A 16,230-nucleotide genomic window follows, 5' to 3' on the forward strand; every position below is an offset into this window, starting at 1 on the left:
ATGAAAAGTGTGACTTGTTTGGATTGAACAAATTACCGCACTTCAATGTACTATTTAAAAGAGGGAGAAAGATCATGCCACTGAGAAGATAAAAATTTCTCTGTCCTCAACCGGCAAAGGGAATTCTGGTTTACAGTACAAGAGGTCGAATGACATCATGGTACAGCATTACGGGAGAAGTTTCCACAATCCGGTTACTGGTGGACGAGAACATTCAGGATGACAATTAAAACATTGCCAAAACGCTGCGGAAGAAGAACAGGCTGGGCTATCTACCGGATATAAAGACGGTTGACAACGGAACGGTATTGAAGCACTTTCTAGTGTTCTGAAGAAACGCTCCAATCCGTTCATGGGATTTTACAGACCAAGTCAGTTCAAAATGCAGGATTGCAGCGCGAGGAATATATTTACAAGATAATTTATGTACAACTCTCTCAACGACTGCATAATTGATTTACTTTTTGTCAAAGATCGACGGAGAAACGGCAGTGAACGAGCAGCTGAAGTTGGTTATCTGGAACAAGTATGAGAGTGAAATAGTACAAGTCAGTTGGGAATAATGAGTCGGTGATAAGTGCAAACAGTCTATCCGATTAGTGGATTGTAAAATGAGGAACGTATGCACAGTCAAGGTTTCGCTAACGTGAGTCATAGTTTGGGTCCACATTTTTGGAAAACCAACTTCGGTTCTGTAGCATACTCTTGTTTGGGAATTTCAACGGCTAAAAAATTATGAAACGAAGCCCGTAAAGGTCAGTCCAACACTTGTTGACAGATGTGCACGGAGGCCAGCCGTCCCTAATAACTGAACATCACATCATTTGGACGGATGTCACGTGCAGGACACGGACTAATCGAATGCATGCGTTGAGTGGACAGAATGCCAGCCAATCCGGATTGAACACCTTTTACTCGACGCTCCTCGCCCCCTCACGGAGATTCTAGCACGACCTTGTGAAACACCTTGTGATTATCCTATAAATACAGCCGTAATAATTTTCTTTCCATAAAGGCTGTGTAGAACCACCGCGCCTTTCGACATACCAGAGTGGGTGGAACAGGAAGCCAAGGGACCGATACTGAGTTGCACTATCGTCCACCAAGTGACAACAACTGGCGTGAACTAGCAGTCCTGTGCACATGGCAATTATTGAGAGCATTTTGTAAAGAGTGTTTCGAATAGGCCAGGTCTCGTAAACCTAACGACTAGAACCCACCTGATCACCCGCAACAACTTGGTCCAGCTACTCACACTATGCTCTGTAGTTCTTACTTGAAAAAGGCAGCAACGGATACATCTCAGTGGGTCCCCAGGGTCCCAAAATCCTTCATTCTAAAGTGCAGAATGGTGAATAGATGTAAATAAGTCGGGAGGAGGAACCCAACAACTTGGTGGATACCTTGACGGACACAGAACTTAGTCGAAAGTTTGGAGTGTTCATAAAGTTGTGATCGGAATGAACCACCAGCGCTAGCATCATGCACCCATGCTGCCAGTGACCCAATTACAACTGCCTTATTCTGCACCAGTTGGACCGAGTTGGACCAAGTGGTTGGAGCGCGAATTTACTGACCGAAAGGTCCGTGGTTCGAACCCGACCTCTTCCTTTCGACTTCCCCTGTCTAGGCTTGGGCGATCCGGCAGTATCCCAGCCCTCGTGCCTCCTTCGTGTGGCACGGCAGCTAGGTACCGAAGGGGTGCTACAGCTGAACGATCATTAGTTAGTAGAAGGGCACATCAACCTACACCATCAAGCAGTTTCATAAACCACATCCGTGGAACGACATCCATTTACTCCTTTCTAAGCATGAGAATGAACGAAGTCGACATTCTTGGATAAAAAGCCAAAATCAGAAAAAGGGGGTACCTTTTGGGTAAAGCGTCACTACTGTACAGTCTCCTCGTCCGATTCCAAGTGAGAGATGAACCGATGCTGTTGACTTCCCAAGCCTATCAACGTGGCATCATCCAAGAGTTCACCACCTCGATGTACCATCTCGTCATCATCTATGTCGTCATCCACATCATCCACTACAACGCTGTCCTCGTCGTGTATTAGATGGGCGTCACTGACTGCATGCGCGACTAACTGGGCGGCAACAGACGCCTGTAGATCCCCTTCCAGTTCGTCATCATCATGTAGCTGGTGAGCCGCTGATGGCGCTTCGTCAGCTTCATCACCGGAATCCGACAACAGCAGTTCCGCAGCTAGTTCATCCTTGAGAGAACCAAGACCGGCGGCATCGGCAGAAGAGTCTGAGGACCGCCCGGGGCCTACGGATGATTGAAGGCACTCTCGGTCAGCATCTTCCCGTTCCAGCTGAAATAGATAAAATGGTAATTATATCATTAGGCTGCTGTACGCTTTCCCTAAACCACAATGACATACACCGGATAGGACATTCCAACCTCACCCAAGTCAAGGTGAACGCGATTGGGAGCTTTCAATGAAAATTTCCAACATGAACACAACTGGAGGCAGCGTCAGCTATCGTTTGAAAAGTACACAAAAACCGCAAATTCTCTCCGTTAGAGACAGGCTCATTATTGGTAATCGGAGGGGAAGGGTCGTTCGGACGTCGAAATCAAATGAATGAATGAATGGGGAACTGGCGAAACTCGTTCGGACGTCGAAATCAAATGAATGAAAGAATGAATGGGGAACTGGCGAAATTAGAGGTCCCGTTGGGCACAAAAGATAAGCACAGACCCAAGGGCTGAGCAGTAAACCAGACATGGACAACAATGTGAACCAGACAAGATATGCTTAGGAACACTGCAGGCAAATGGGGGTTGAAGCTGGAACGCCCAGTTGGTCACTTTACCTCGGAGTAGACCTTTGAGTGAAAATACCTCCGAACGTGATCACACATTCATAAGAAACATCGTGACTTGGATTGTTCTAATACTACTGAAAGTCGCCTACGTATACCTCACCATTCGGCCTCTGCGTAAGACTTGCGAAAAGTGCAGCTTAAGAACGCCAACCGGTCACACATGAATGCAGTTAAATCAAATTTTGCAAACATTGACCATGTGAATATTGCGATGCTTCTGCTCTGAATGGCGTTGTCGCACCGATAGACAGCTAAAAACATGACTCTGCACAACCAAGGCTGATATTGAACTACTTGGCCTGCTGGTGGTCTACGGCCTCAGACTGTGGGACAGAAACTAGATAGCAGTGAGCTCGAAAACTGCCGTCGATTGCGCTGCAAGGGTAGCAGTAATCCCCGATATTCTTGAAATCGAGTCATTCTTCCCTCCAAAAAAGGCATTTTCAAGTTGAGTAAGTAGTTAAGTCTACCATCACCACCGTCACCGACTGCGTATGTTCTCTCAAGCGCCACCGAGCTTCTGGTCCAGATGGCCTTTTTCAAAGATGAGGTAGCGCTTGTCTGATCTGTCAATCTGCATTTGGGAGGAGACTGTTCCAGACAACTGGGGAGAGTCGGTTACAGTACCCATTTTCAAAAAAAGTGGCTCGTAGTGAGTGAGCTTAACCCTGGTCATAACTAATTTTCAAAAAAAGTGGCTCGTAGTGAGTGTGGTAACAACAGCTTAACCCTGGTCATAACTGGACTGCCGGCGTCACTCGTGCTCCGTTGCCTTATGGTGTCTCGCGAAGCACTGACAAGGAAGGAGCAAGCAGGATTCCGGCCAGGTAGGGGCTGCGTTGACCAAATCTTCACAATCCGTCAGGAACTGGGACGATGCCATACGTACAAACTACTAGATTTCCAAGGCTAATTCGATTCGGTTGACTAGTCAGTTCTTCTTGACACGCAGTGCCCACCAAGAAATGCCCCGGAAGTTTGTGAACATAATAAGTTCTTTGTATTCTCAGACTTCCCGAAGTGTGAGAATATACGGAGAGCTCTCCAAAAGCTTCCGTACACAAAGTGGCATGCGTCTGAAGCCCCAACTATCTCCATTCCTGTTTAATTTCGTGATCGGTGAGATAATGGGACGAACACTCGAAGGTGTTCAAAGCCCCGGTGTTCAAAGAGCCTTCAATGAAAGCCTCGTCGATATCTTTCTCGTCTTCGAAGAAGAGAAGTAGACGTTTTTGGATGAACTAACCAAAGTCATCGCATTCTTCAGTAGACACTGCGCACACAAAGTGTATGGTCATGCTCATGGACATGCAGTCACTAACCACGCTACTTACAATCCAGGGAGAGGCACTGGAAGTTGTTGAGCGTGTTACGTATTTTGGAAGTTGTATTAGTTTTGGTCGTAGTGTGACAGATGAGGTCAGTGCACGAATCTGCAAGGCCCGAGTCGCGTTTGCTGATTTGAGACACCTTTGGCACCAAAGCGGTACATCCCTGAATCTCAAGGAGCGTGTGTATAAGGCTACAATAAGGGCTATGTTGTTGTATGGCTGAGAGAATAGGCCTGTTCGAGCAGTGGAACTGAGACTTCTTCAGGTGTTCGACAGTCCTTGTTTCAGAACCGTATCTCGTGTGGGTTGGTGTCGACAAATCCGCAACGGGGCAATTAGAAAACGAGTTTTCATTTGTACAACAGGAACCCCCATCGAAAAACGTATCAAGCGCGCTAGTTAGACCATATATTGCGCAAGCTGAATCATCGTTTGCAGAATAGAGTGCTGTTCTCCGCACCCAACTTAGAGTGCGGGAAAATTGAACCACAAGATTTGTTTCCTCCAAGGTTTCTCACAAGAAGAGAACGCTGCATTTAAAAACTACGGGGGTTGACATGACCTTTTCTCCTCCAGACATTGCCTAGCTGGAGATTTCTCGTAGCGAGGAGTGTTGGCGGCAGCAGCCGTCAGTCGTAACAGTCGAGTGGCAAATTCCCTAATGGTAAGGACCATTGCCACGTGGTTTTCCATCTTTGAAGATGAACAGCCATCCCAGAAACCCTGAAGAGTCGTTTAATTGATTCACGGGCTTATCCCGAGCAGTGAGGTACGATTAAGAAAATCCGTGATGAAAATAAGTTTCCAAAAGAATTGGTTCCGCGGCTCAGACTGCAGCTGCGAAACCGCACCTTCTAATGGAAATTTCGCTGATTAGTTGAAGGTACATTTGACTGCGTGGTACGAAACTCGAAGAACAAGTCACCGGACTCTTCCATTACACACGGGATCCACCCTGTGCAGGGTCACTTCAAACTCGTCAACACAACGACTCGTCAAGTGCTGAAAAAGTAACTCGGTGATTTTGAAAGTCAGTTATCCTTCATGATAAACTTCTGAAGCATGAGTGCAGCATACAACTCACGGTGAATGTGGCTCGCCTGGACAAAGATTCACCTGTCTGCTTCTTGGGTCCATCTGCAGCACGTTCATCGTCGCTGGCACCACCACCTCCACTGCTATCAGATGAATCCACACTGCTACTACTGATGTCCCCAAAGACATCCCGCTGGTCAACCGGGAAAGTGCGGGATCCTAGTGTAAAAGAGAAGAAAACAGGGGGAAAGGCTATCAGTACCACAGCAAATTCCCAAAGAGAAGGCTATGCAAAGCACAGAGTGAGTTACAACCGCCGCACGAAAACTCGAAGCCCCCGGGTGATGGTAACAGCCCATACGTGCGATCTTTCTGGCGACAAGATCCATCGTTGAGAAGTTGTACATTTCATCTGCACAATAGAGGAGCTTCTGTAGGGGACCGATGATGTTTCTCTGCTTCACGTTCTCCAACGACTTAGCTTTTTTAGTGAGTCTTGTCTTATCGTTTTGCTGTTGAAACTTTGGAAATTTTCTCGGACTGCTAATGAGTGGATTCATTTCCGCAACAAAATTAATCAAAATAATTCTACACTTTTGTTTCATCCACCACTGTGTTACCGTTTCATGGTTGCATAAGTGCCTGCAAGGTATTTAGTGGTTGACATATCGGGTTGATGAGCATACTTCCAGGATTGAGAGCAAAAATCAACAAGAGTTGATTAATTAGAGATAGGTTTAGAAGACGGAGCTGGAGCGACTGAAACATGAGGCGGTCTGGTGCAGCACATTCAGTTGCCTGAGAACATCATAAACGAGAGATTCACCTGGGTTCCAGGTGAGTCTCTCGAAAGAACCAAACTGGTTTGCAAATGAGTGCATATTCGCTAATTTCGTGCAATTTGGTTTTAAGTAGAACATAAGGTTGACGGAAACCCGGGGACTGCGCCTACCTGATGAGCCCCAAGAAGGGCGAAACCGATCGTGGGCTGTCGATGGATTTTCAGCAACCTTATGAGTAGTACATTACAAAAGGTAGGAGCTTCCTTTTAGTGGCGCATTATCGTACGAAAGTCAACAGGATCAAGACTATGTTCCCTCTGAGATTCAGCTGGGTTCCAGGTGAGTCTCCCACAAAACCAAAGTTGTTTACAAATGAGTGCATTTCGCTAAAGATAATCTATTTTTTCCCATCACACTTTTTTTCCGGAACATGGAATTCTACTCTAACACCGAAGTAAGGGATACATTTGCGGTGACCTTGGAGGCTGCTTCCAAGCTGGAAGCTTTCTTTTAAATGTGATATCAGAGACCACAAACGAATTCAGTTGTTTGCTACCAGAATATTGACATTTAAGTAGGCAAAAAAGTTCCCGGAAGGAAAATGCACCAGTTGCAAACAATATGTCTGAAAAATTAGTGTAAAATGCAGCAGCGAGAAAAAGGTGGGGAAAGTGCGGACAGTTTCATCCCAAGTTTCCTCTGTACTGCGTGGTTTAGCTTGTTAAGAGAATAATACAATAGTTGAAAATGAATATGTAGTATTGGAAGGGAGATCAAACATTTCTCGTAATGGTCATGAAAACGGAACAACGGTTCAGCCATGTACTATTGCAGTTGCACATCTTTTTGTCCAATCAAGACTCCAATACTGAGAACTTTCAACATATCTTCTGTTTGGTGCGTCGAACATGATTTCAAATACAGCTGCTGAAGCAATGCGACCCTCTCTGTTAGTCCGAAAGAAGCAGCGGATGAGGACCACAACATAGGCTGGTGACAAAGACTGGTCATGAAAGAATGTGGTTAGCTCCGGAAAGGAACCAAGAAAACTCCGCTACTGTCGTGGTAATGTCTCGTTTTGGAGTGGAAACGGCTCATTCAGTTGATCTAGTCGTATTCGCGCCTACGCAAACACATGTTGGCTTGACCCCGGTCAAAGGTGTCACGCTTTTCTGTCTAGGTAGGCAGCCATGCATGTATGTCTGCCTCAACTGCTTGCTTCAAACCTTGGTATGAGGCCACATGAGTGAAATGATTGTAACTGTTATCGCTGAAGGCGTTCAGCTCGTGATTATTCCCAATTTGGTCAACTGAGAATCTAAGAACCGAACTGAATAACTCAAATACATTATCGACTTCCTCCCAATTAAGACCAGCGCATTCACTCATAGATTGCTCTCCTTGCTGGTATACGTTTCCGCAGAGTGATTGGCAGGAACTGTGTAATCTAAATGATATGATAAAAAACACCTTGAAGACGATCGAGTGCGAGGCCACGCAAAGATGACTCTCAGGCGACTGCAAATCTCAGATAATAGCGTGCTCCTAACTGAACGGTACTCAGCATTTTATTGGAAACACACTAAATAATCCAGAACATTGTGAACACCATCGTACTTGCAGAACTGACGTATGGAATCGTCAGCTCACACAAATACTCTTTCTCTCGATCTGACAGCGTGAATAGAAAAAAACGAACCTCATCGAGTGCTTTGTGTGAATCAAAAATTTAAGTCTGGTAAAGTTCTTTAGCCATCTATGTACCGATTGACCTGGCAGTGTCCTTTGGTGATTTTAGATTCCGAACAAAGAAATTTGATTGTTAACTGTGGAACGCGATTGATCTTGTGAATAAAAGCTGACTTAGGTGATAGCAAGCCCTCTACACAGACGACATCAGGCTACCTTGTGTGACCTCGATAACCCCGTCATCCTTGAAGGATAGATTAAGGAAAATGACTAGTTCTCAGATGATACTGATACAATCGTACTTGAATGTAAAAGTCAAGATAGCTTAGTGGCTAAGGCGCAAACTTACGGACTGGAAGGTCTGTGGTTCGAACCAAATCTCTCGACTTGTCTTGTCTGGAGTGCAGCAGCATGGTGATATCTCAGACCTGGTGCCTTTCTCGGGTGGCATAGCAGCTGGGCATAGAAAGGGTGCTACAGCCGAACCATTATTATTACTAATATCAGCATCAGTCATTATTGTTATTGTTTTGGAAGCAAGTAGTATCGGAGAAAGAGAGCTACTCGCACGTGTTCAATTTGTGACCAACTGCAACAAACATACCTTCCTCGTCTTCCTCCAGTTCATCGTCTGCCGCAGCGTTCCTGGCTCCTGTGCGTGACGCCATCGTAGAACCACTTAAAATGTTGGAACCAAGCCTGTCTCGTTGTGTGGACCCCTGGAAACCATTTGCATCATTTACACCGGAACGGGTGGCGGAGTTGGGTGGATCTGACCAGATCACTTCCCACCTGCATAAAAAATGATACAGTAAACTTTTCCCGCGAAAAAAGCTGAACAGATCAGTAGTGCTTCACGTCTAAACAAATATCATATTTGGGAAGCAACACGAGGTTCACCTAGGTGTTAGCTAGGTTGAAGGGCACTCTAGGGAGGATAAAAACTTCGGGTACAGTGACCTCACTAAAGACGGAGAGGAATTAAGCGTTGAAACATGTTTCATGAGAACACTCAACCGTGACTGCTTCTTCTGGGTGGCCTCTACAGATTGGCCACATCAAGAGCGAACAAAAACACATTCTTGCTTCTTAAATGAACAGTCTTGGAAGCGTTCATTCACGCGCCATGGACAAAACTTATAAACTCTAAAGATCTACGGTAATCAAATGATCTGATCCACAAACTAAGGTAAAGCTCGTTGAAAGTGATTCAGTACTTGATATGATTTTTTGCACATCGGTATGCCATAAACAGAAATGAACGCTGTTCTTGTCATTTTGAAGAATGACATCAATTCAAATTGCAAAAAATAACGGAATCATGCACACCGGATCCTCCCAGAGTGCACAATCGAAAAGCGAACCGGTCTGGGGAAATGAAAAGGGTATGCTTGTTACGAACCGGTCTGGGGAAATGAAAAGGGTATTTGATTTACTCTCTCGCACTACGGGGGAACCGCACTGGTGTACCATGAGAAACAAACACCAAGAGAATAAACTATTTTATGCAGTTCAACGAGGCTCATTGTGGAGACAGAGACACCATTCAGTACATTTGTGTCTAAACGAAGGGTTAAGCAAAGTATTTAACTTCCTCGTTAGATCGTTTAGTTCTCCGAAATCTGTATCTGGCTGTCCCCTTGTCCATTTTATGTGACAATTGGCAAAACATAAAATTATTGGGTGCAAAAACGACTTACTTGACTGTAACTGCTTGCAAATCAGCCCTCAGAAGCTGTTTCACTTCCTTCTCGATCTTGGGCATATCCACAAAGCGCTTCCGACGTGATTTACGGAATCGACGCCGCAAAACATTCTTCAACGGTGGTGTGATACCGTGCAGAAATTGGAATTCGCGATTCTCACGGCTGTGTTCCACACAATTAGAATATGAGAAAAAACAAGCGTGGAGGCAAATTAGGTTGTCGCTCCAAACCACAACTATTCAGTAAAGAGAATTAATCAGCCCAAGTGGCTCGAGACGATTCCCAGGTTAGTACGGCAGCCATTGGCCAAGAGGGTCACGCTCATCTCTGGCTTCTCAAATGTGCTTGCATACCGGGAGAAAAGTAATAAAAACAATCGTTCAGGTGTGGTATGGCTACCATTCAATCTGGGGCACGAGTTCTCAGATAGCGTCAGGCTGGGGGCAATCAAGAGACCAATGTTCCGTGTGAGCCAAGGACCCTTTGGTCAATAGTTTCACGCCTTCATAAGGGATCGGTTTCGAGCCCTTACAACCATAAATAGCCGGCCGAAGAGTTTTCAGCAATCTTATGAGTAGTGTGTCACGTTTAAACAACAGCCTGTCATTAGTTTAGCCTTCGGATTCACAGAAGCTATGCACCAGGGGATACCATAGCGGAGTAGGTCGCGGCACAGCGGTTTCGCTGAATAACGGAGGATTTCGTCCCAGTCACATAGCTTCTTTCTCACGAGGATCCCAGCTACATAAAACCCATGGCTTTCGAATCGAAGTGATTTGTTGAGTAAAGAAGCTAGAAAGCGAAGGAAAGGTAAATTATAGCCTGGAGCATTCAGTCGAGTCAAAAAGTCACTCAGTAAATTTTACTGCGGCAAATCAGGGTCGACGTGGCCAACCACTGACCGAGTAATTATGCCTACCCACTATCAATTTATACAACAAGGCTTATGAACCTTCAGGGAGTTGGATTGATCGATACAGCACTTTCATGAAAAGAATTTCTGTGGAAAGTAGCAGGGCTCACGAAAATAGTCCAACATCAGACTTTATTATCTAATCGAATCGTCCAACTGTAGCACCCTTTCGGTGCCTAGCTGCTATGCCACACGAAGGAGGCACAAGGGCTGGGTTACTGTCAGGTCGCCCAAGCCTAGACAGGGGAAGTCGAGAGGCAGAGGTCGGGTTCGAACCACGGGCATTCTGGTCAGTAAATTCGCGCTCTAACCACTTGGTCCATCTCGCCCAATATCAGCTTATTCTAATACAAATGCATGGACTGCTATAAGAAACGTCTCTCTAGAGGCAAGTTGAGAGAATACTGTTCACAAGGCCATCTCAAATACGTTGTACCGACGGGCGGGAACATGAATAATGAAGAAAATTTGATAAATTCGGGATTATGAAACCAAGCAAAATGGTGTGATGTGGCCAATGGAACATACAGAAGCACCCTGTACGTAGTATCACCTACCTGGCATCAGAGACATTCTTCCAGGACCTTGTTCGATCATCAAGATAGGCCGCCGTTCCTCGAAGGGGGCCATTGTCTTCCCCCTGAGTACATATCATCATTTGGCAGATGTCAGCGGTTTTGTAGAAACTGCGCTTGTCCGTAGTTTTCAAAGACTCAATAATGCATGGTAAATCCATCAGGCGACCCTCATACACTTGATTATTGTATCGGACGATCCCATGCCTCATATCAGGTTTTAGCTCCAGAGTGAAAGTATCCTAGTGATAAGAGAAATCGGAAGCGGATGGAATTACGCAGAGTCAGACGACTCAGATAAACGAGTGGGGAAATCAGGAGTTACGGTGTGATCAAAGCGAACGACTGTGCACCAATCATACAGACCACCCCGGCGCTTGACCATATTTCCTCAGAATACCCCCACGAAAAGCTGTACCATTTGTTCAGTTTTAAGTTAAGAACCGTATATCAGAGCACAGCGATTTCAACTGCTACAGTTTATTCATAGCCACACCACTCTCGTTTGAACGGCCCTGTTCCTGTTCTGGCGTAATTATTCCGGTGAGTCCACACCAAAGGGAAGCACTGGACTCGAGTTTCGCTCTTATTAGAGCTCATCATCAGTGCATATCCAATGGCCGTGCCGGGATTTGAACCCCGGACATCTGATATGCGAGGCGAGCGTGCTACGGTCTAGATAAGGAGACTAGGAAGAAGCAGACCACGCGTTGCAAATGACAGATCCATCCGTCCATTGACGTTTGAGTGTTACTTGCTCGGTATGGCAATGTGAGAGTTACGAAGCGAAGGCGATGGCTATGACGCATGATTACTACTATCTGTGCGACAAAATCATTTCTACCAGGGATATTAAATTCTGGCTTGTCCCATCCTTGGGTCCTAATCTGGGGAGGCTGAAAGACAGGTGGAAGTGTTGTGAACGGATTCAAATACTATATGGGCTGATTCCGGATGTCACCGAGGCCTTAAACTTAGCGCTTTGGATCGCCCGTGAACCGGCTGCGCCGATGAACTTACCAAGGTTGTCAAAGATTTCCTCGCTTGGATGAAAGCACGGACAACGACCTGCTCACCTATTTCAAACGAGTACGAAATGGAAAATGTGAATCAGCAGGATCGTGTTCTGACCACAGTCTTATTCAGCCTTTATGTAGCAAATATCTGCGCACAGGTATTCCGCCATTGCGAAAGCCGTACACCAATACAATGCTGTATACTTATTTAGGCAATTCGAAGCGACTGCTGGACAACACAGCAGCGCGAGTCCATTCTCCATATGCCGCTACCTGAGGACCAGTGGGCTGCGTTTTCGCTGATTACGACCTCTGGTTTAGCAGCAGCTCCCTTTGGCTCAGATATACACCACATGATCAGTAAACGTTTGTGAGAAAGCGTGTCATACGGATATCTGCTATTTCTGCTGCACACTACCTACAGACCTGATACTTGTACCACATGCAGTCTGCTCGAGAAACGTATCCAGCGTAAGCACCACTTGCGCACAGATCCCAAAATTGTTCTCTTTACTATTGTACGGCAGTAAAACCTGGACATTAATGATAATCGTTCAGCTGAAACATCCTTTCGGCGCTTACCTGAAATGCCACCTGAAGGAAGCAGGAGAGCGAGATAGCTCAAGTGGTTAGAGCACGAATTTACTGACCGGAAGGTCCGTGGTTCGAACCCGAACTCTGTCTCTCGATTTCCCGTCTGGTCTTGGGCAACCTGGCAGTATCTCAGCCCTCGTGCATCCTTCGTGTGGCATGGTAGCTGAGCACCGGAAGGGTGTTACGGCTGAAAGGTTTTTTACTGCCGGGTTCTCCAAGCCGAGACAGGGGAAGTCCAGAGGTAGAAGTCGCGTTCGATCCACGGACCTTCCGGTCAGCAAATCCGCACTTTAACCACCGAGCTATCTCACCTGGACATTATAAAGGCAAGTGCGGATTCCTTTCCTATTCCTTTTGCCTTGCTTGTGCAGAACCCTATGGATCAAATGGACGTAATATCGGACATTGGAGTCTTTAAGGAAGCGAACAACGTCGAGACCGAACGACCTCAGTGGTTAAGGAACGAAGGCCAGTTAAGGAACCAAAAGGCCTGTGGTTCGAATCCAACCACTGTATCTCGAATGCTCCGGTTTAGCCCTGGCAACTTCACAGCCTTCGTGCCTTCTTCAGCCTACATGATATTATGCACTGNTGTTAAAGCCGAAAGACTACCATTTGTCAAATACTCTCATTCGCACACCAATTTTGTTCTAAATCCCAACCGGACTTATCGTTTACAATGTTTTTTAACTGGATATGCTGCATAAAGATCGCCTCACGTTCCACCTGGCACGATAGTCGGGATATCGCAGTGGGAAACTACACATAAAGCCAAATTTCGCAGCAACCTCTTGGGTAATTTCCTTCAAGATGATGATCATTAATACGTCACTGAGGTCGACTAGAGCCTATTGTGAATAAGCTTCACTGATTGGGCCGTTTGGGGAGAATGACCTAAATTCGTATACCAGACGGCCAACTTATGGTCACCCAACCAACAAAGTTCGAAATCGGGGATCCAGAAAACTTCACCACTGGGACGGCCTCCCGTCCCAAGAAAAAAAATGAAAGCCCTTTCGAAGGGGACTAAGTTTACTAGTGCAGCATTGGCCATACAGATTTGGCAACACGCATGTGAAAACTTCGGTAGAACAGGCCTGGAAGATCAGTAACGAACTCACCGATCCACCTGCCGAACGTGAAAAACTACAATAGCTTCACTCTCCAATCAGTATCGGTCCGATTTTGTCCTCGAACCCATGGCTTTGACTGCTGTCATACATACCGTTCGGCACCAATGGGCGTATTGGGCTATAGCCTCCTACACGTGGTTTTTATTCCCTCATTCTGTTCATTCTCGGTAGAGGATTTTGTAATATCTGGAACCAGTTAACCTGGTGCACGCCTCATGAGCTGTAAAACTGACCGACTGATTGACGGCGTCGGGGGCCTTAGGGCCAATGAATACTGGCAGGCTAACATCCATAGTTTGACGGTGCGTTAACGGGCGACCCCGAGAACACTTACATGATACTGCGCTACAAGGAGTGCTATTTTCAAGCCCGAGCATAAAGGAATGACGCCAGATGACGCTGACAACTAGGAGATGAACGAATAACCGGTGAAAGTGTAGTGGAGCACGTGCCTTTTGCGCTCAAGCAAATCCACGCTGAACCTCCGTTACCTGTGGAGAAGTGGTGTCGACGCTCTATTAATGCTCTGTTTCTTGGAATCCAGCGGAACTCCCCTCTGAACTATTCAGCCGCCGTTCAAAACGATGCTTATGGATAAATTCAAGTCCCACCGTTCTCTGATACCACTTTCTAACATGATGGGTGGATTCGCCATGTTGGAAGCGGAATTTTCGGTTGCGTTTAGATGGACTATGTCAGATACGGGATATTACACTGGAAAAGGCAAGCTAATACAAAAGCCGTCGTTCGAGCTTGGCAGACTTACTTTGAAAGAAACACCTGCCTCAATATCGGCAGCTAGGTTCTCCGCAGCAGCTAGATCCGTCATCCTCAAAATAAACTGTTGTTCGAGATCATAACTAGAATCCGACGGCAATTTTGAAGACATAGTATGAAAGCTGAAGCGGAAGCAAGAGGCGTCCAGAGAACCCATAAAAATGACGAAGAAATGATACGGAAAGAAACCTGAAGCTCATCAGTGAATCAAGCGGACCTCAGTTTGAGTTTCAGTTGAACAGAGAGCAGGTGAACCTGCACTCCGAATTCCTTTTATTATCGGACAACATGAGGATAGCCCGACAGGTGAGCGTAACGTCGCTGCTCTTCATAAGATACCGGTCAAATTATTAACGGAATCCAGTGGACGCAGGAGTCTCTACCTGGGCCTGAAAGACTCCATGTATGAGTGAACGACGGGAACGAAAGTGATGTGGATGTTCATCAGATAGGTCGACGACAGTTTGGCATACATCTGTGGCGAGTGGGTGGTTCTATAAGTGACACTATGTGCTTTAAGTCCACATAATACTCAGGCCTAAAACCCTTGAAAACGAAAACTAAGTGAATTCAGACTCGGTGAAAGTCAAGGAAGAAATATTTACAGCTACTTCTTTGATAGTTAATAAACAATAATAATGATCGTTCCGCTGTACCGATATTTCGGTGCCTAGCTACCATGCCAACCTAATGAAGCACGGGGGTGGGATAATGCCAGGTTTCTCAAGCCTAGGAAGAAGTTGAGAGGCAGAGGTCGGGTTCGAAACACGGACCTCCGGTAAGCAAATTCGCGCTCTAACCAGTGACTTGGAGGTTAGCGAACTGAAGTAATCTTATTATCCTCATTAGGAGTCGTTATACGTCTAGCTAAATATGGTCTTCTCCAGAAGGGCACGGAAATACACCAGGACCGGCGTACTTTGGGACAAATAAGACGGCGATCGGGAATGACCAGTCCTGAGGACTTGTAGCGGTCATTTCCTTGTTCCTTCAACTAAGTTCGCCTAATTTGTCTAGTACATTTGTGCTCACTAGATCACGTGACTCCTTTGTCCCACCAACACTCAAATCCCGTGACAAAACCCTAACCCGCTTGGAAAATAGACGAAAAGTCAGTTCCCATCTTGTACGCGTCTGAACGTCAAACTTCCCTATATATAGGAAGACAGGACACAGTCATCACACACAAACTCGCGCACGCGCTGGGGTCAGGGAGTCAACCAAACTCCACAAGTCCACAATTACAGAACACGTGTAGCAGCTTTACTGAGGAGAAAGCACGTTCCCGCCGTCCGGACTTCCACCCGGGAACTCTCACGAGTTATCCACAAACGACAAGACACCTTTTGACTTATTCCATTGTTCGCACTGCATTTATTTTATCATGATGCAACTAGTAACTGTAGACTATTATCTACCATAGCAAAAACTGTTATTAGTACATACACCTCAGTTATTTATGGCTAGCATAACCTGTGCCCTAATAAGCTTGAGAGTTTCGGTAGCATTCTGGGCCCCACTACCCGTTTTCCTCGTAATTCATCCTCAAATCGAAGAGCACCAGTGAACCCAAGCACCTGGCAACTACATCATTGTTTCGGGGTCCCTGGAAAAATTAAGGGCCTGAGCGTTGCAGACGGCGATGCACTGACGAATGATCCTGCCTCTTCGGTAGAAGCAGTACTAAATAAGCAACAATCGGTTAGCTGTAACACACTTTTAAGTTGTTATCTGGCCAAACTTTCAGGTCAACAAAGGAGATTGTATGGTTAGATCCCAATCGGCCGTAATTAGTTGATAAATGCTTGGGCAACCTGGCAGTATCCCAGCACTCGTGC

At 46.0% G+C, this 16,230-nt stretch overlaps 1 protein-coding gene across 1 annotated transcript; it reads right to left on the minus strand.

Moving 5' to 3' along the window:
- Positions 1 to 340: 340 nt before the first annotated feature.
- On the minus strand, positions 341 to 14,606 carry T265_01621 (hypothetical protein; the record flags this gene model as incomplete). The annotated part of the gene is made up of 7 exons (XM_009165687.1): positions 341 to 517; positions 1,872 to 2,324; positions 5,257 to 5,426; positions 8,283 to 8,470; positions 9,379 to 9,546; positions 10,855 to 11,114; positions 14,382 to 14,606. The coding sequence occupies 6 exons, from the start codon at positions 14,547 to 14,549 to the stop codon at positions 1,890 to 1,892; spliced, it is 1,389 nt and encodes a 462-aa protein (XP_009163951.1).
- Between the last annotated feature and the right edge of the window lie 1,624 nt (positions 14,607 to 16,230).

This window comes from Opisthorchis viverrini, assembly GCF_000715545.1.
Source record: "Opisthorchis viverrini unplaced genomic scaffold opera_v5_18, whole genome shotgun sequence".
Lineage (NCBI taxonomy): Eukaryota > Metazoa > Platyhelminthes > Trematoda > Opisthorchiida > Opisthorchiidae > Opisthorchis > Opisthorchis viverrini.